Below are 19,379 nucleotides of genomic sequence, written 5' to 3'. Positions count from 1 at the left end.
CAATCTCTCGGGCTCTCGACAATTTCCCTCGAGTATTCGGCAACTTCCCCGATCCTCGACAATTCTCTCGAGTACTCGGCAACTTCTTCGATCCTCGACAATTCTCTCGAGTACTCGGCAACTTCTTCGATCCTCGACAATTCTCTCGAGTACTCGGCAACTTCTTCGATCCTCGATAATTCTCTCGAGTACTCCGTAACTTCTCCGATCCTCGACAATTCTCTCGAGTACTCGGTAACTTCTCCGATCCTCGACAATTCTCTCGAGTATTCGGTAACTTCCCCGATCCTCGACAATTTTTTTTTTGAGATCTCGACAGATTCCCTCGACGAGTTTCCTCGACCTTCCCGACGAATTTCTTCGACTTTCGATCGGTTTTAGGGTCTCGGTCGTGCATCTGGTTACTCCGGTCTTGGCTCGACCACTCTCCGACTTACGAATATTTCCTCGGACTCCCTTGGGTCATCCTTCTTTATTTTCCTTCCTCTTCTTTCTTAGGTCTTTCCCAATTCATTTCCTCGATATTTTATTTTGAGATTTCTACTCTTGGTGAGGGTCATTATAGTGTCGGTCGACACCAGTGAAGCAGCATCGATCGACACCGTGGGGTAGTGTTGGTTGACACCGTTGAGCCAGTGTCGGTCGACACTTGGCTGGTGTCGGTCGACCCCTCCCTTCCAGCGAGTTGATGTTTGTATTCTTGGTTTGTATGCTTTGTTTGTTGATTGTTTGGAACATTGGAATTACTGTTGCTTGTGTGTATAGCCCAATAGATGGGAGGATTGCCTCACTGAGTGTTTATAAATACTCATGCATCTCAATTTGTATTTGTGGTGCAGGTAAAGGCAAAGTGTGATTGTGGAATCAAGGCAATGAAGAGGAGGATGTTCTAGGGACTTGATTGGATGTTGTCTGGCATTGCTAGGTTGCTAGAGTTGGGTCATTAGAAACATTGCTAGGTTGCTGGTTCCATGTTTTTTGATGATTGGTTATTTGGATATTGGTCATGTTTCGAATATTGGTTATTTATATTTATTGGATATTGGTATTGTTATTCCGCTGTTGATTGTGATTGTGGTTAGGTGGCTAGTGGGTATGAGACCACTAGTTGTAGTTTATTTATTTATTATATTTATTATTTATTAATTTAAAAAAAGGTGGGCCCTTTCAGTTTGGTATCAGAGACCTTACGGTTCTCGGTTTGGGTTCACTAGGCTTTGTGCTCTAGATGTTTGAGATTTGCATGCTTTGATTGATTATGTGAGTTTGTCAATTGTGTGTGGCATGGAGTCCTAAAACATCCTCTTCGAGCCTACTTTGTGATTCCACGGTGAGTTTATGTTTCTGTGTTATAGTAGAAATTGTTTGCTTAGTCTTCTGTTCATGGTAGTGAAGATGGCTAGAGATGGTGCTGTTGCTGGTCGTGGACGCGAGTGTGGTCGTGGATGCGGACGTGGTCATGGTAGGGGCAGAGGCCCAGCAGTGAGTGAGACTGCAGACCAGAGTGTGACAGCTGAGGGTGTTGGCGAGTCGCAGTGTGTCCTGGAGGGGGCAGTGTTGATGCTCCAGTGGCCGGAGATGATATGGTCTCGGGTGTGGGAGTTCCAGCGGGTGGAGTCCCTGGTGCAGATTTTGCGGCTATGCTAGCACAGTTGTTGGAGCAATTACCACCCGTGGTACCGGCTCAGGCTCAGGTAATGCCACCAGTGGTGGCGGAGGAGCGGCAGCCAGTGGCTGCGGATGCAGGAGCACATGGACGTTATTTGTCCATGCTCAAGGAGATGAAGGGTCTTGTGACTGAGCGGTTTTTGGGTGGTAAAGACCCTACTGCTGCGGATACGTGAAGGACAAGTGTGGAACATAACTTCCATACTCTGAGATGTCCTGAGGATTTTTGGGTGGACATAGGGGTCCATCATCTGGTTGGTGATGCTCAGGTGTGGTGGAGATCAGTGGCTGATAGGAGAGTGCAGAGGGAGATGACTTGGGCTGACTTCGTCTTGGAGTTCAACCGCAAGTATTTTCCTAGAGAGGCATTGGACCGGTTGGAGGTGCAGTTTTTACAGTTATCTCAGGGGACGCGGTCAGTACGGGAGCTGGACTTGGAGTTCAGTCGACTTCTTTGTTACGGGGGTCGGGCTATTGAACCTGAGGAGGCCCAGATCAGTAGGTTTTTGAGGGCTCTTCGTGATGACTTGAGGGTCCATTGTAGAGGACGCAGTTATGCTACACGTGCAGAGCTGGTTGAGACTGCAGCTGAGATTGAGGAGGATATCCGGGCACAGTCAGTGGCGGTTAGTCCAGCAGTTCAGTCTAGTAAGGCTCAGCATCATGGAGGTTCTAGCAGGGGCGGCAAGCCTGTGCAAGGAACCAAGAGGAGGTGGGAGGCTACGTAGATGCAAAGTGGCGAGGGTTGCTTCAAGTGTGGGAGCAAGAATCACAGGTTTTCTAGCTGTCCGAAGAGGAGTGCTCTGACGGCAGGGGTTCGTGTATGCTATCATTGTAGGGAGCCTAGGAACATCAGGCCCTTGTGTCCCAAGTTGCAGCCGGCAGCAGTGGCAGCGTTGCAGCAGGTGCAACCTGGAGGTCAGCAAGTGGCACGGATTGAGCAGGCGCCACGGGTTTACATGACTGCATAGATTGGTGGAACCAGTGTCGGGGCAATCACAGGTATAATTTCTGGTACTTAAGTTTTGTGAATTGTAGTAGGTTCAGGTTTTATGTTTTCCTGTGATAAAGTGTTAAGTTCTCAACACATGAGGTTTGTGTAGGGACCTTGTTGGTGGGCGGGTTTAAGTCTCACGTTATGTTTGATTCTGGAGCTTCTCATAGCTTCATTACTCCGGAGTGTGCAGAGAGTGCGGGAACCAGAGGGGATCCCGGGGAGAGTACATTAGTTGTCAGAGTTGCGGGAGGCAAGTTCCTAAGAGTTGTTGGACGAGTTAGAGGAGTTGATATTCAGATCGCAGGAGAGTCGTGGTCAGCGGATTTGCTTATCAGTCCAGTGGAGTTGTATGATGTTATTCTCGGGATTGATTGGTTGCATCGGCATATGGTGCATTTGGATTGCCATCAGGGTAGAGTGGAGTTTGAGCGTCCAGGAGGGAAGTTGGTTTTTCAGGGGATTAGACCGACTTCGGGAAGTCTCCTGATCTTGGCCATCCAGGCTTGGAAGATGATCGAGAAGGGTCGTGAGGCTTATTTGGTTAATATATCTATGCTAGAGTCAGTGGGGAAGTCAACGGTTAGCGGTATTCCTGTAGTGCCAGGAGTTTGAGGATGTGTTTCAGTCATTGCAGAGATTACCACCATCTCGGTCGGATCCTTTTACTATTGAACTGGAACCGGGGACGACGCCGTTATCCAAGGCTCCTTACAGAATGGCTCCAGCAGAGATGGCAGAACTGAAGAAGCAGCTAGAGGATTTGTTGAGTAAGGGATTCATCCGTCCTAGTGTATCACCGTGGGGAGCGCTGGTGTTGTTTGTGAAGAAGAAGGATGGGAGTTTTCGGTTATGTATTGATTATCGGGGTTTGAACCGGGTCACTGTGAAGAACAAGTACCCTCTTCCTAGGATCGATGAGTTGTTGGATCAGTTAAGAGGTGCTACTTGGCTCTCCATTGTAGATCTGGCGTCGGGTTATCATCAGATACCGATAGATGAGGCAGATGTGAGGAAGATGGCTTTCAGGACGAGGTATGGGCATTATGAGTTTGTGATGATGCCTTTCGGGTTGACTAACGCACCAGCAGCGTTTATGAGATTGATGAACAGCGTGTTTCAGGAGTTCCTGGACGTCTCTGTCATCATTTTCATCGACGATATCCTGGTATATTCTAAGAGTCCTGAGGAGCTTTCAGTGTATTTGAGGGCAGTTTTGGAGAAGCTGCGGGAGCAGAAGTTGTTTGTCAAGTTAAGCAAGTGCATTTTTGGCATTGTGAGATGGGTTTTCAGGATCACATTGTTTCTGCAGAGGGAGTTTCTGTAGATCCGGTGAAGATTCAGGCTATCAGGAATTGGCCTAGACCGCAGAATGCCACAGAGATCAGGAGTTTCCTTGGTTTGGCAGGTTACTACAGGAGGTTTGTGAAGGGTTTTGCAAGTAGAGCACGCCCTCTGACTAAGTTGGCAGGGAAATATGTTCCTTTTGTGTGTTCATAGGAGTGTGAGGAGGGCTTTGAAAGTCTTAAGGAGATGTTGACTACTAAGCCAGTGTTGGCTTTGCCCGAGTAGGGAGAACCCTATGTGGTTTATACTGATGCATCTAGAGTAGGTTTGGGTGTGTGCTGATGCAGCATGGGAAGGTGATTGCCTATGCTTTGCGGCAGTTGCGGAAGCATGAGGGCAACTATCCTACTCATGATTTGGAGATGGCTGATGTAGTTTTTGTCCTGAAGATTTGGAGATCTTATCTTTATGGTGCAAAGGTATATGTGTTTACAGATCATAAGAGCCTGAAGTACATATTCACTCAGCCTGAGCTGAATTTGAGACAGAGGCGGTGGATGGAGCTTGTGGCAGATTATGATTTGGAGATAGCTTATCACCCTGGAAAGGCTAACACGGTTGCAGATGCTCTGAGTCAGAAGATGGTAGCTTCGGCTCAGGAGCAGGAGATGGAGTCTCTGGTAGGAGAGATTAGTGCCTTGAGCTCGTATGCTGTTTCACATGAACCGTTGGGTTTGGAAGCAGTTGATAGAGCAGATCTTCTGAGTAGGGTGTGGTTGGCTCAGGAGCAGGATTTGGGGCTGGTGAATGTCTCAAAGGATGTGGATTCAGAGTATCAGGTCTCAGATAATGGTACTATCTTGGTGCATGGTCGGGTTTGTGTACCCAAGGATGAGGAGTTGAGGCAGGAGATCATGAGAGAGGCTCATGCGAGCAGGTTTTCTATCCATCCAGGAGCGACTAAGATGTACCGTGATCTCAAGAGGTACTATCACTGGGTCGAGATGAAGAAGGATGTAGCTAGTTGGGTCGCAAGGTGCAATGTGTGTCAGCTAGTGAAGGCTGAGCATCAGGTTTCTGGCGGGTTGCTGAAGCGTCTACCCATTTCTGAGTGGAAGTGGGATATGATTACTATGGACTTCGTGGTGGGTTTGCCAGTGTCCAGGACGTTTGATGCTATTTGGGTCATTGTGGACCAGTTGACTAAGTCAGCACATTTTCTGGCCATTAAGAAGACTGATGGAGCAGCGGTCTTGGCTAAGAAGTATGTGAGAGAGATAGTCAGGTTGCATGGGGTGCCAGCGAGTATTTGTCTGATAGGGATTCTAAGTTCACTTCGTGTTCTGGAAGGCATTTCAGGCAGAGATGGGCATGAAGGTGCATATGAGTACGGCTTATCATCCTCAGACAGATAGACAATCAGAGAGGACGATCTAGACGCTGGAGAATTTGCTGAGGATGTGTGTATTGGATTGGGGAGGCCATTGGGCAGATCACCTGAACCTGGTAGAGTTTGATTACAACAACAGTTATCAGGCGAGTATTGGGATGGCTCCTTATGAGGCTTTGTATGGGAGGCTGTGTCGTACACCGTTATGCTAGACTCAGGTGGGGGAGAGGAGCATGTTCGGGGCAGATTTTGTTCAGGAGACCTCAGAAAAGATTTGGGTTCTCAAGCTGAATATGAAGGAGGCTCAGGATAGGCAGAGGAGTTATGCTGATAGGAGGAGGAGAGATCTGGAGTTTCAGGTAGGAGACAGAGTGTACCTCAAGATGGCCATGTTGCAGGATCCTAACAGGTTTGACTGAGACTAAGTTGAGTCCGAGGTATATGGGTCCGTTCAGAGTGATTGAGTGGGTTGGACCAGTGGCATATAGACTGGAGTTACCTGAGGTTATGCGTGCATTCCACAAGGTTTTCCATGTGTCTATGTTGCGGAAGTGTCTCCGTGAAGATGATCAGTTGTTCGCTAAGATTCCTGAAAATCTTCAGCCTAACATGACTTTGGAAGCGGGACCAATGAGGGTTCTCTAGAGGAGGATCAAGGAACTTCAGAAGAAGAAGGTTCCTTTGATGGGAGTTCTTTGGGACTTTGTTGGTGTGGAGGAGCAGACTTAGGAGCCTGAGGTGAGGATGAAGTCAAGGTTTAAGAAGTGGTATGAAAAGTAAGCCGCGACTTGAACTTGTCTAGCCTGGTCCCATCTGTTATCTGTGGCTGGAGCGGGAATGGAGTATTCCAGCCCATCTCTCTTGTTTGCTCGCTCGCTTGGGGTGGTTGGTTGTCTGACTCAGTAACAAGATGAGGTGGTGCTCGGGGTACAAAGTTTCCATGAGGCGGGGTTTTGGGAGAAAGTTTCCTGAAATAAAAGTTTCCAAAAGTGGAAAGTGCTAAAAATGGAAAGTTTTATGTGAGTTAGAATTTGTCATTTTTAGTGGTGGAGAGCCTTGGAGGGGGCTTGCGTGGCCTTAGTGGTGGACTTTTGAGTCATTGTGCCGTGTGTGGCAGTCTTTTTAGACATTGTGTGGCCTTTGTGGCGGGCTGTTTAGCCGGTTGTGTGGCCTTTGTGGCGGGCTGTTTAGCCAGATGTGTAGCCTTTGTGGCGGGCTGTTTAGTCAGATGTGTGGTCTTTGTGACGGTCCTTCGGGACAGATGGTCTTTGTGACGGTCCTTCGGGACAGATGGTCTTTGTGACGGTCTTTCGGGACAGATGGTCTTTGTGACTGTCCTTCGGGACAGATGGTCTTTGTGACGGTCTTGTTTAGGACAGATTGTTTGGTCTTTGTGACGGTCCTATTTAGGACAGATTGTTTGGTCTTTGTGACGGTCCTGTTTAGGACAGATTGTTTGGTCTTTGTGATGGTCCTGTTTAGGACATTTGTTTGGTCTTTGTTACTGTCCTGTTTAGGACATATTGTTTAGCCAGTTGTGTGGCCTTTGTGGTGGGCTGTTTAGCCAGATGTGTAGCCTTTGTGGCGGGCTGTTTAGCCAGATGTGTGGTCTTTGTGACGGTCCTTCGGGACAGATGGTCTTTGTGACGGTCCTTCGGGACAGATGGTCTTTGTGACGGTCCTGTTTAGGACAGATTGTTTGGTCTTTGTGACGGTCCTGTTTAGGACAGATTGTTTGGTCTTTGTGACGGTCCTGTTTAGGACAGATTGTTTGGTCTTTGTGATGGTTCTGTTTAGGACATTTGTTTGGTCTTTATGACTGTCCTGTTTAGGACATATTGTTTAGCCAGTTGTGTGGCCTTTATGGTGGGCTGTTTAGCCAGATGTGTAGCCTTTGTGGCGGGCTGTTTAGCCAGATGTGTGGTCTTTGTGACGGTCCTTCGGGACAGATGGTCTTTGTGACGGTCCTTCGGGACAGATGGTCTTTGTAACTGTCCTTCGGGACAGATGGTCTTTGTGACGGTCCTTCGGGACAGATGGTCTTTGTGACGGTCCTTCGGGACAGATGGTTTTTGTGACGGTCCTGTTTAGGACAGATGGTCTTTGTGACGGTCCTGTTTAGGACAGATTATTTGGTCTTTGTGACGGTCCTGTTTAGGACAGATTGTTTGGTCTTTGTGACGGTCCTTTTTAGGACAGATTGTTTTGTCTTTGTGACGGTCCTGTTTAGGACATTTGTTTGGTTTTTGTGACGGTCCTGTTTAAGACAGATTTTTTGGTCTTTGTGACGGTCCTGTTTGGACATTTGTTTGACACCAGTGAAGCAGCATCGATCGACACTGTGGGGTAGTGTCGGTCGACACCGTTGAGCCAGTGTCGGTCGACACTTGGCTGGTGTCGGTCGACACTTGGCTGGTGTCGGTCGACACCTCCCTTCCATCGAGTTGATGTTTGTTTTCCTGGTTTGTATGCCTTGTTTGTTGATTGTTTGGAACATTGGAATTACTGTTGCTTGTATGTATAGCCCAGTAGATGGGAGGATTGCCTCACTGAGTGTTTATAAAATATTCATGCATCTTGATTTGTGTTTGTGGTGCAGGTAAAGGCAAAATGTGATCGTGGAATCAAGGCAATAAAAAGTAGGATGTTCTAGGGACTCGATTAGATGTTGTCTGGCATTGCTAGGTTGCTAGAGTTGGGTCATTATAAACATTGCTAGGTTGCTGGTTCCATGTTTTCTGATGATTGGTTATTTGGATATTGGTTATGTTTCGAATATTGGTTATTTATATTTATTGGATATTGGTATTGTTATTTCGTTGTTGATTGTGATTGTGATTAGGTGGCTAGTGAGTATGAGACCACTAGTTGTAGTTTACTTATTTATTATATTTATTACTCCCTCTGTTTCACAATAAGTGTCATTTTGACACATTTTTCTTGTTACAAAAAGAGTGTCATTTTATGTTTCCAATGCAAATTTTAAGCTTAAATCTTTTTTTTTCCTTATTATTTAAGCTTATAATTAGAAAGAGAAAAAACTTTAGTGTATTTATAAAGGGTAAAACAGAAATTTAAACAATTTTTTTAATTTGTGTGCATTATTGTCAAAATGACACTCTTTGTGAAACAGAAGGAGTATTTATTAATTAAAAAAAAAAGCTGGGTCCTTTCAGTTATAATGTATTAAAATCTTAAACGAACAACATAAATGGTAGAGAGTGTTTACGATGTGGAATTGTCTCCCACTCATTCACGTTTTTCGATGTATAAAAAATTTTAAACGAACAACGTCCGTTTCTCCTATATTATTGGAATTGTCTCTCACTCATTCACTTTGCTCAATCAATTACTTTTAATACATTATGAGTGGACGTTCTCTTTTGTTCAAACTGTTCGTCTTTCAATAATGCATAAATGACTAAATTAATTACAATCAATATGTTTTATAACCGTATTTATTGCATAAATATGTTTACTCAGAATAATGTGTATCAATGGAATTCCTTACAAACTTCAAATAATGTTTGTGTATTATATAAGATCCAGTGCTCAAATGGCTAATTTTGGAAAGGAAAATACATAACCCTTCGTCGGCCAAAAGATATATCAATTATTAAGAGTTTCTCTCCATAATAATGAAGAGAACGATCATTCAGTATGATGTACGTATCTGTCTTTTCCCATCAATTTCATATGGTATTCTTTTATTTTTCTCTTATCAAGTTTCTCTTAAAAATCAGATTAGTTGCTCTATGACTATCTGAAGAAATATAATCGTTTACAAAACCATGTCAAATTTTTTTTTTCTTAGTATCAGAGCTTTGTCAATATTTATTAGCCTCTTTCAAAGGATGATGTTTTATGATAATCATGATTTAAAGTTTTGGCATTGTTTTGTAATGTGATTTTTTTTTTTAACTTTCGAACTATAGTTGGAAGTCTTTAGTAATGAAGATGAGCCCAATGCTCGACTCCTAAAACACAATTTCTTTGGCTTTAGACATTCACTCATAATATTTTAGCTGTAAGTCTTTTAGAATTCTTCTTGCAAGTCCTCTTCTTCAACTACATTATAGTTTTAAGTTTATGTTTCCTAAACTTGCTTTGTTTTCCGTTTTTAAAAGTTCTTCATCGCCATTACAAAAAATATTTTCCTTTGCATAGTGATAAAAAATTGAGTCTAATTTTACTATGTAATGCATACATGGTCAGAAGATCACATTCCTTTTTGGGAACCCAAACTTTACAACATCCTATCGCATTACACGGTAAAAACATTACAGAGACCTATTCTGATACATGCATTAGCCCTTATTCAAAAAAGAAAGAGAGAATAGCAGAAAAAACGAGTCCACTTCATGAGGAACTCAGAGTCATATCCACCAGAGTCTCGACCTCTAATGAGCGAACTACAGAACCAGAAAAATCCATTGCACCAGGTTCAGACCGGAGCAAGGATATCGATATCCCTGTTCTCAATCTGGAGAGTTTGGACGTGGAGAAACTGAGAGAAGCATGCAAAGACTGGGGGATATTCCATTTGGAGAACACTGGCGTACTGTAAGTCCCAATTTAGGACAATCAATGTTATCAAGAACAAAGACAAGAACACTTTGGTTCTCAAAGACTTTAGAACAAGTTACTGCAACTTTCTCTTAATAAAAACAAATCGTTTCTTAAATACACAAGAAAGATGTTCAGAAATTAACTGCCAACTAAAGAAATATAGAACGTGAATGAGTGGGAGACAATTCCAATAATATAGGAGAACACACGATGCCATATCTCATTCAATCTTGACCATGTCAATATCAGTTTACTCTGGTTATGATCTCATCACATACCGTTAACGTTGATGTCACAGGTGAAAGAGATGATGGAGTCGGTGTTGAGTCTTTCTTAATGAGAAACGGACGTTGTTCGGCGTTAACTCTCCGTTATCATATTACTGAGGATCACAAGGCTGTAACGAGGGCACGACAAGAATGTAGTGGTCACTTGTTCGAAGGCATCAACGTTCGTCTTGCTTCTCTGTCTCGTATTCTTCCACTTTCTTGTTCTGATCCCAAGTTCGAGTCATTAAGGTACTGAAATTTTTTCTTTGACTTCATCGGTGGTTTAAGTTGGTTTAAAGAAGTAATCAAATTTATATATACTAGATTCTTTGCATAGATAACATTAAATTTAAAATCTTGATTAATTCAATCTACATTTCGCCAATCAATGATGACCGGCGACTAGATTTATGAAGACACAGTAACTCTGACTGATAACACCGAGGTAAAAGTCACGAGGCTCATACCGGCAGTTCGGTGATATTGATGATAAACCAAGGCGACGTTGGTGGGCTAGAATTCATGAAAGATGGGGAATGGTTTAATGTCACGCCTCATGCCAATTCTTTTGTCATTGGACTCGGAGATATGATGCAGGTAGTTAATTTTCTAAACCAACCTTGCATGCATGCTAAAAAAATTGCATATGAGATGAATTAATCTAGAAGGTAATTAAATTGATGCAACGTGGGTGTTAAGTGATGATGAGTACATGAGTGTGTTGCATAAAGTGGGAAAGAGGCTGAAAAAGAAAGAGAGATACTCGATTGTCTACTTTGTGTTCCCCGAGAAAGACTGTGTGTTTAAATCGAGTCTATAGGTCATTTACATTCGCAGATTTTGAATTTAGGTTAAGCTTGATGTTGAGACCCATGGAAGAAAAATAGGCCTTTCTAGGTTCCTCAGCAACCGCGTATCTTTTTCCCCAAATATCTATATTTTTTTTTTATTGTAATGTTAAATTATATTAAAAAAAAAATAGGGTTGTTACAACTTGTGCTACAGTGTGTTTGAAAAAAAAAGTGCTTAGAAGGTTAATAAAACATTAAAATGGAGAAAACTGTGTTAAGTCCTTGTGTGGAACCAGACTTGAAGTCCATCGTCATACCGCCTATCTCCCATACGCTGGATGGACAGTAGTTGATCATGAACCTGTCGATCAATCCACTTGATGAGTTGCCCTGCCGTGTTAGCCTTTGATCATGGCTTCGGCCATTGCGTTCCCGCCATATTGTATAGACTGTGAGTTGGAAAGTATACCAGGTGAGGAAAGCTCCCAAGCGGTTCTGATGATTGTCTGCAAGATGAGCCAGAAGCTGGTTCCAGTCTGTAGAAAAATACGCCTTGAAAACTCCTCTGGCGGTGGCGGTCCACACTGTAGATGCAAAGCTACAAGCGAAGAACAAATGAAACCGTGTTTCAGTACATTGCTGACAGAGAACACACGTCCCTGAAGCTCCAATATTCCATCGTATCATTCGGTCTCCGGTAGCCAATTTTTCATGTGCCGCCAACCAAGTACAGAAAGTGTATTTGGGAGTGGCATGAGTAAAGCAAATGGCTTGGTACCAAGCTACCTCATCTGAAGTGGAGCGTATGTGAGACCAATTTGCCGTCGTTGAAAACACAGTCTGAAAACAGTCGCTCTTTCCTTTCCACAGCACCCGATCTTCATGCTCTGTTCGACGCTGGTATTGCAAGTTTAAAGAGTGCTCAATAGCATTGAGAATCGGCGTACGATGGTGTCGTCTACGGCGAGTAGACCAGGCCTCTACAACAGACATAGTCCGGCTGATCCCCAAGTCTATACTTCCCCGAGACCCAACCAGCTCCACCATGCGGCCCAAAGGTGACCAGTCATCAAACCAAAAAGATGTTTGCCTGCCATTCTCCACCTCGACTTTGCAAAAAAGTTTAGCTAAATCACGGTATTTCAAGATTTTCCGCCAAATCCAAGAACTCACCCCTGGAGTCTCCTTGGCTACCCATAATGATTTCCCCCGCAACAAATAACGATCAACCCACTTCGCCCATAAGGACCCTCCATGAGAGAGTATTCGCCAAACCAACTTGAGACAGCACACATCATTCGCCTCTTTCAAGCTACGGAGACCAAGACCCCCCTCCTTGCGTGGCTTACACAGACTTTCCCACCATAACTTTGCTTTCTTCGGATTCAACTCTGCCCCTGACCACAGAAAAGCAGAGCATAACCTCTCTACTTCTCGAATGCAAGTGCGGGGTAGGCGAAAGGCTCCTAGCCAGAAGTTACATATGCTCCACACCACTGAACTAACCAGATTATACCTACCCACAAAAGAGAGGTAACGTGATGTCCAAGACCCAATACGCTGTCTGATCTGTTCAATTAAGGGAGTGTAATCCGCAACAGTAAGACATTTTGTCACCAATGGCAACCCCAAGTAGCGGACAGGCAGTTCGCCCACTGCAAACTCGAACTGATTTGTTATTATCTGACGCGCTGAATCTGTAACTCCAGCAAGATATACAGTCAACTTTTCCATACTAATCTTGAGGCCAGAAAACTTAGCGAACATGTCGAAAACCGATACAATACCCTCGAGAGACCGAGGTTTGCCATCAGAGAGCTCCATGAGATCATCAGCGAAGCTTAAATGGGTCAAATGCATCTCCTTACACCTTGGACGGTAACCAAATCGACCATCACCCGCAGCAGAGTCCAATAACTTGGACAAGACGTCCATATAAATGACAAACAAATATGGTGATAAAGAGCACCCTTGTCTTAACCCCCGAGAACTCTGAAAATACCCTGCTAACTCACCATTAACTTGAACGGAGAAAGAAGCAGTGGTAATGTACAGTTTGATCCAGTTAATGAAGGCAGATGGAAACTGAAGAGCAGAAAGAACATTGAGAATGAATGGCCATTGGACAGAGTCGAAAGCTTTCAAAATATCAATCTTGATCGCACAACGCTCTGTTATGGTATCCTTATGGTAATTCTTGACCAACTCTGTGGCAAGTAAAACGTTCTCTATCAACAACCTATCTTGGACAAACGCGGACTAGTTCCCTGCTATGAAACACGGCAACACCACCTTCAACTTGTTTGCAATTATTTTAGAGATGACTTTGTAAAGGACGTTGCAACAGGAGATTGGTCTATAATCCTTCATCTCCTGGGCATCAAGCTTCTTTCGAATCAGAGCTAAGATCGTAGAATTTATTCCTTTCGGAAGGAAGCCTTTCACAAAGAAAGATTGGACTGTGAGAATGAACTCGGACCCAATTATATCCCATGTTGCCTTGTAACTCAGATGTGAAACCATCAGGACCAGGTGATTTATCATTCGGCATAGAGAATAAGATATTTTTTATTTCCTCACTGGTGACAGGGGAGATGAGCTTGGCCTGAACACCAGTGGAACAACGAAAAGACAAGAGTTCCTGGAGCTTCGCTATCTCCACACCATCAAAATCTGGGGGAACCAACTGCAAAAACTCTTTGAAATGGCGCTCAGCCTCCTGTTTGATGTCCTCACCTTTAACCACCTGACCATCCGGACAGGTGATCTCTCGAATAGTATTGACTGCTTTACGAGTAGCAGCAGCCCGGTGGAAAGCTTTGTTGTTCCGATCTCCAACCAGCAACCAGTGGAGCTTTGTTCTCTGCTTGAGGAACTTCTCCTCTAAAGAGGCAACATGATCCCAACGAAGAAAAGCTTCGTTCTCCTCCTCCATCGACAGAGCCGTTGGATTTGTTAGATTCTACGTTTGCTTAAGAAAAAGTTGCTCAAAAGCTATTTGAGTACGCTTCTCCAGATTACTCAGTCGGTTCTTGGCCAAGGTCCGAACCAGGGGCTTCAAACTCTTTAGTTTCTTGGTAAAACGAAAGAGGGTCGAAGTAGATAAGTGTAGAGGTACCGTTGATTTCCAATATGTATCAACCATAGGTTTAAATTCCTCCAGTTCTGTAAGGACATTGACAAATTTAAAAGGCCTTCGCTTCTTAAGGACAATATCACTCCTCATATGTAAGACACTGCGCAAGTGATCAGAGCAACCTCCAGCTTCAAAGACTGTATGAGCACTTGGAAACCGCTGGAGCCACACATCGTTAATCAGCACACGGTCCAGCTTCTTCATGATTGGATCATGATCCTGCTTATTCCACCAAGTAAACAACGGACCTGTAAACTCGAGATCAGTAAGGGAACTATAAGTAACCGCTTCCTGGAACTCTCGCATTCCACTCGTTACCATTGGATGATCATCCACCCTTGAATGTTCAGACATATCAAGCGTTTCATTAAAATCACCCATGATCACCCAAGGCTTCGTACAGATTACAGGCGAGTCCGCATGATGCTTTAGCTCCTGCCATAGGACTCTGCCTTGCTCTGCAGTATTCAGTGCATACACAAAAGAACAGAAAAATTCATCCGACTGATCTTCTAACTTAACTGAACAAGAGATCAATTGTTCACTCTTGTAAAAAGGAGTTAACCGCACATGATCCCGCCAAACAATCCACATACGGCCCCTACTATTGAATTCATAGTTCATCAACACTGACCAATCCTTAAACACCTTATTACGTATCTTTTGCACATTCCCCTCGCGAACAAACGTCTCTAACAAACAACCAAACTGAACTTTACTCTCCCTTAACCACTTCTGCAACACAGAATGTTTTGATGTTTTATTGAAGCCCCGAACATTCCAGAAGAAACCTGACATTAAAATTGTTTGTGAGGGGGTTTCTGACTCTGATCTCTAGAGTTAACTCTAGTAGATTGAACAGAAACCGTTGAAACCGTTTTATGTGCAGTCTTCGAGTCACGAGGCAAAGAAGGTTCAGTGGTATCACAGGCTTCCCCCCTCGGTCCTCCCCCCCAACCCCAACAGGAGGCAGAGAAGTCTCGTCTCCTTGTTGAACTCGCTCTTCTAAAGGACTGCGACTCTGCTCTGCAGAAACAGTCTCCTCTTCCACGTCTTCCTCCACCCCAAGAACAGAGTAAGTGTTTGATAGAATGGGAATCAAAGTAGACTGAGTCCCCTTTTGAACTTTTCCTGGACTACGAACAAGTTTTAAAGGAGTGACCCATTCCTGCGCGGTCTCCTCTCCCAATTCGACCACCCCTTGAGCAGGATCCGTTACCACGGGTGCAACTGCTGTTTCTCTCGATTTAGCCGGTGAGCCTTTAGTAGTAACATTGTTCTCCTGGCCACTATCTCCCACATGGGAACCAATATTTGTTGGAGCCGGCGGCAGAACAATCTCTGCTCCAGCCCCCTCACTCCTTGCGACCGCAGTAGCAAGGGATAAACAATGGTCAGTAGCATGCCCCCATTTCTGACAACAGCTACATCTCGGAGGCAACCTTGGATAGACAAAGTTGATGACAGTTTCAACCTCCCCTTCTTCATCACCCCCATAAACAAACTCCTCAACTCACGTGTCAAATCAGCTTCCACTAACATTTCAGCCTCATCAAAACTCATAAAGGCCTCAGTTTTAGGATGAAGCCTAATAGGCTTCCCCACCGCACTAAACAAGTACTCCAAACCCTTATCTGTAAACATAGTCGGAGGAACATTCCACAACGTAACCCACAAGGGAATGGATTTCATCGCAGGTTGCGAATCCTCCGCAAACGGCGACCACTTTGATACTACCATAGGAATATCCATGATATTCCACATTCCTCTGTTCAACACCCTGTGTCGCATACCATCATTACGTATCCGAAACTTAACGATGTAAACGTTTACAGCGTAAACATCAATCACCGTAGATTTATCACCCAACCGCCATATCTTATTCACTATCATGTGGATCTTCCCCACATGTGGAGCTTTCAGATTCAAAAACTTTCCAACAAGAAAATCTTCCCACAAGGGCTTCACCCCCACTAACACATCCTTCGGAACAACCACCCTCTACTTACCATTAACCTCCACAACCTCAAATTTCTGTTTAGAAAAAACGTGCTTCTTTGCCACCGAAAGAAAAGATCGATTAGCTCTCTGCTTATCCTCACCCTTCACTCTAGAGGACTCCACCGAACCTTGCTTCTCCGGAACCACTTGCACCGGAAGTTTTGACCCACTTTCCGATCCCTGAAGGTCCACCCGAACTGGAGAAACCCCCGGCGGCTCCATGCGTGCGGAAGAAGTTGAAAATCCTAATCGCCAAAACAATCGCCAAAAAAATCGCCTGCCACATCACCCCCTATTTTTATTATTTTTGTTATTAATATCTATATTATTAATAGCTGATTTTTGTTTTTCAGAAAACATTCATATTCTCTAAGTATATGTACTGGAAACCTTTTTGTTCGCAAAGTTTTGTCTTTCAGGGTAAACTATTATCTTCAAGTTTATCGATAGATGCAAAGAAAATCAAATCTTAGATTATATGTTACCGGCATGCATGTCGATGGCCATCGTAGGAGGCGTTGACGCTGCCTGTAGCTAGCAACTGAAGTGGAAGATGGTCGAAGAGTAAGGGACTTATGTGGATAAAATGACTACATAACTTTACGTCACCACATCTCTATGAATCTCCGACATCGCAACCACTCTTTACAAATGCTTTTTAATTACACATTTTTTTTTTGTTTAAATTATTTTACAGGTTGTTAGGAAATCAGGTAACCATTGTTGCCCAAAAAAAAAAAAGCATTGACAGCATGCAACATAAATTTAAGAAAAGCCGATACTATATATTTGTTACAGCAACATATTTTTTTTGTTAATTGTAATCGTGACCCTCACTTATAAATACATCGACATTATTTATTTCTAAAAACCTTCCATCTTTAAAGTCCCCCACTTAGCTGTGTGTATTTTTAAATAGATCGACACACGGAAAATGAGAATGGTTACAAAACTATTTCAACTTTTTTTATTTATGGTTTACACAATTGTCTATATAAGAACCATCTTCCCATGTACGAAAGAAATTATACACACACAAAACACACGTCCTATATACTAATTACAAACAAAGACATAGACATGGGAAGTGAAGATAACTCAAGTCCCTTGGTCGTTGAGAAATCAGAAGTGGTTCTAGTGAAACCATCAAAGCCAACACCTGATGTCTCTCTCTTTCTCTCCACCATCGACAATAATCCTAACATCGAAGCCATTCTCAAAACCATATGCGTCTTCGCTCCCAAACCTTATCTTAAAGATCAAGCCAGCCATGATCCAGCTTCTCTTCTCCAATATGCTCTCTCTAATGCCCTTGTCTATTACTACCCTCTTGCCGGAAAACTTCACCGGAAGTCCGATGACAATAGACTTCAGTTGAATTGCAAAGCCGGAGATGGAGTCCCCTTTATAAGGGCAACTGCCACGTGCACTCTCTCTTCTCTCAATTACTTGGACAATGCTGACCACTTGGACGCCGCCTACCAACTGGTGCCTTGTTACGAACCAGTGACGGGCTGTGAGGGATACGATCCTCTGGCTTTACAGGTCACACAGTTTGCGTGTGGAGGAATCACTATTGGAATGTCTCACTCTCACTCAGTCTGTGATGGTGTTGGAGTGGCTCATTTTTTCCGAACGATGAACGAGCTTGCCTCCGGAAAGACCCAACTCACCGTCATCCCCGTATGGGAGAGAGAGAGGCTCATCTTTAACAACATTAACGGTATGCAACCAAACTTTCATGTTTTAATAATTTTTCTTTACATGTTGAAAGGTTAATTTTTACATTTTTATATGTTTTCAAAACAGTACTCTTGTTTGTTTTACATTTTTATTTTTACAACAGCACTTTTTTACGTTTTAATAAGAGATACTTGTAATCTATATATGTAAACGCAAAACGCAATCTGAAATTTTTTTGTTTGCGTAAATAGTAACAATTGTTTTTGTTTCTGTTTTGGTTAAATAACTTTGAAACTATGGTAACAAAAACATTGTAGGTGAACTCGGAGACTTCAACAAAAATCCGGAAGTTGTTGATTTGCCGAAGGCTTTTTCGTCTATTGCTACTTCGCCTTATACACTGACTGAGGACATGGTCTGTGAGATCCTGTACATTACTTCCCAAGATATTACAAAACTCAAAAAGATAGTTGGAGAGGACGAGCAAATGACGAATGACAAAGAGAAGGTGGTAGTCACGATCACGACTCTAGAGATTCTTGCGGCCCACGTCTGGAGAGCACGATGCCGAGCCCTGAAGCTGAATCCAGAGGGAACTACGGATCTATGGTTAGCCATTGGTATCTGTAGCATTATGGAGCCGGCATTACCAGAAGGCTACTACGGCAATGCCTTTGTCAATGCATATGTGTCATTGACAGCTAGCGAGCTAAGCGAATCATCATTGTCTCATGTCGTGAGGCTCATAAAGAACATGAAGACAGCTGCGATACGCAAGGAGTATGTATTGGGGGAACTTAGCAAAATTGAGGGAACGTTAAAGATGAAGGCATCGGTTACGGGTATCAACGCAGGGTCCATGATGCTCTCGGATTGGCGACAAATCGGTCTGCATTATAATGGCTGGGGAGGTTTAGTGAACATAATACCGTTGCTTCCAGTGAATTTTCCCCAACTCTGTGTTTTTTTGCCATCTTCAAAGGCAGTTCCAGGGATGGAAGGTGGCGTTCGTGTGCTAGTTACGCTACCGAAGGCTGCAATGGCTAAGTTCAAAGAGGAGATGAGTGTTTCTTAACTATTAAACGGCGTACGGTCTTGCATGAGCTTGATTAATGTTTCAAGTATATATTGCTTTTGATTTTATTATGAACAATTACGTACTGAATAAACCCTCGAATCGTGTGAAACGTTTTTTTTTTTTACCTTGGTGTGGTGTACTGAATATTTATTTTTGTTGTTGAGACTAACTTTTCTATTATGTTTTAAAGTTAAAACCTGCAATAGTGTAAAACGAGATCCATTTTTATATTGGAATTTTAAGTAGATTGCTTCATCTAAACATTCTTGAATTTTAAGTAGATTGCTTCAACAAGAAATGACTTTTATTTCTTTCTTGGAAACCCAAAGTTAAGGGGAAATGCAGTAAATTAAGTTTTAATGCAACTATATTTGCTTATAACAGCGAAAAAGGATACCCCTGACTTCCCCATATTACTTTTGTATCACTTTGTACGGAAGTTTCTACATTATTCATTTCTTGTTGCTTAAGTAACCTATTTGACATGCAAGCCATTTTCATATAAAATCCTAA

The 19,379-nt window shown here is 43.3% G+C and overlaps 3 protein-coding genes across 3 annotated transcripts; 2 read left to right on the top strand and 1 right to left on the bottom strand.

Annotated features, from left to right (window-relative positions):
* Positions 1-9,700: 9,700 nt before the first annotated feature.
* LOC104715354 (gibberellin 2-beta-dioxygenase 7) lies at positions 9,701-11,191 on the top strand. Its single transcript, XM_087465690.1, is given in 8 exon segments — positions 9,701-9,749; positions 9,752-9,896; positions 10,182-10,238; positions 10,240-10,299; positions 10,301-10,568; positions 10,619-10,778; positions 10,873-11,090; positions 11,183-11,191. Coding segments are annotated over 8 exon segments (966 nt in total).
* A 20-nt stretch (positions 11,192-11,211) lies between these two features.
* On the bottom strand, positions 11,212-16,327 carry LOC147938603 (uncharacterized). Its single transcript, XM_087465689.1, has 6 exons — positions 16,114-16,327; positions 15,645-16,020; positions 14,931-15,546; positions 14,087-14,839; positions 13,468-13,930; positions 11,212-13,175 (listed from the first exon to the last, which is right to left on the bottom strand). The coding sequence occupies exons 1-6, from the start codon at positions 16,325-16,327 to the stop codon at positions 11,212-11,214; spliced, it is 4,386 nt and encodes a 1,461-aa protein (XP_087321815.1).
* An 811-nt stretch (positions 16,328-17,138) lies between these two features.
* Positions 17,139-19,121, top strand: LOC104711186 (spermidine sinapoyl-CoA acyltransferase-like). The gene is made up of 2 exons (XM_010427868.2): positions 17,139-17,828; positions 18,106-19,121. Exons 1-2 carry the CDS (start codon positions 17,186-17,188, stop codon positions 18,861-18,863), a joined length of 1,401 nt encoding a protein of 466 aa, XP_010426170.1. The 5' UTR covers positions 17,139-17,185; the 3' UTR covers positions 18,864-19,121.
* The last annotated feature ends 258 nt before the right edge of the window (positions 19,122-19,379 follow it).

This window comes from Camelina sativa, chromosome 9, assembly GCF_030686135.1.
Source record: "Camelina sativa cultivar CO46 ecotype springtype chromosome 9, ASM3068613v1".
Lineage (NCBI taxonomy): Eukaryota > Viridiplantae > Streptophyta > Magnoliopsida > Brassicales > Brassicaceae > Camelina > Camelina sativa.
This window is presented reverse-complemented; position numbering and strand designations above follow the sequence as displayed.

Excerpts from the sequence above, each read along its gene's own strand:
- LOC147938603 (XM_087465689.1), bottom strand. The coding sequence starts at position 16,327 with ATGGAGCCGCCGGGGGTTTCTCCAGTTCGGGTGGACCTTCAGGGATCG. Across the intron at positions 16,021-16,113 it reads TGAGGTTGTGGAGGTTAATG|CTCCACATGTGGGGAAGATC; the intron begins GTAAGTAGAGGG and ends TGAATCTGAAAG. Across the intron at positions 14,840-14,930 it reads AGTTAACTCTAGAGATCAGA|AAGTGGTTAAGGGAGAGTAA; the intron begins GTCAGAAACCCC and ends TCTGTGTTGCAG.
- LOC104711186 (XM_010427868.2), top strand. The coding sequence starts at position 17,186 with ATGGGAAGTGAAGATAACTCAAGTCCCTTGGTCGTTGAGAAATCAGAA. Across the intron at positions 17,829-18,105 it reads CATCTTTAACAACATTAACG|GTGAACTCGGAGACTTCAAC; the intron begins GTATGCAACCAA and ends AAAACATTGTAG.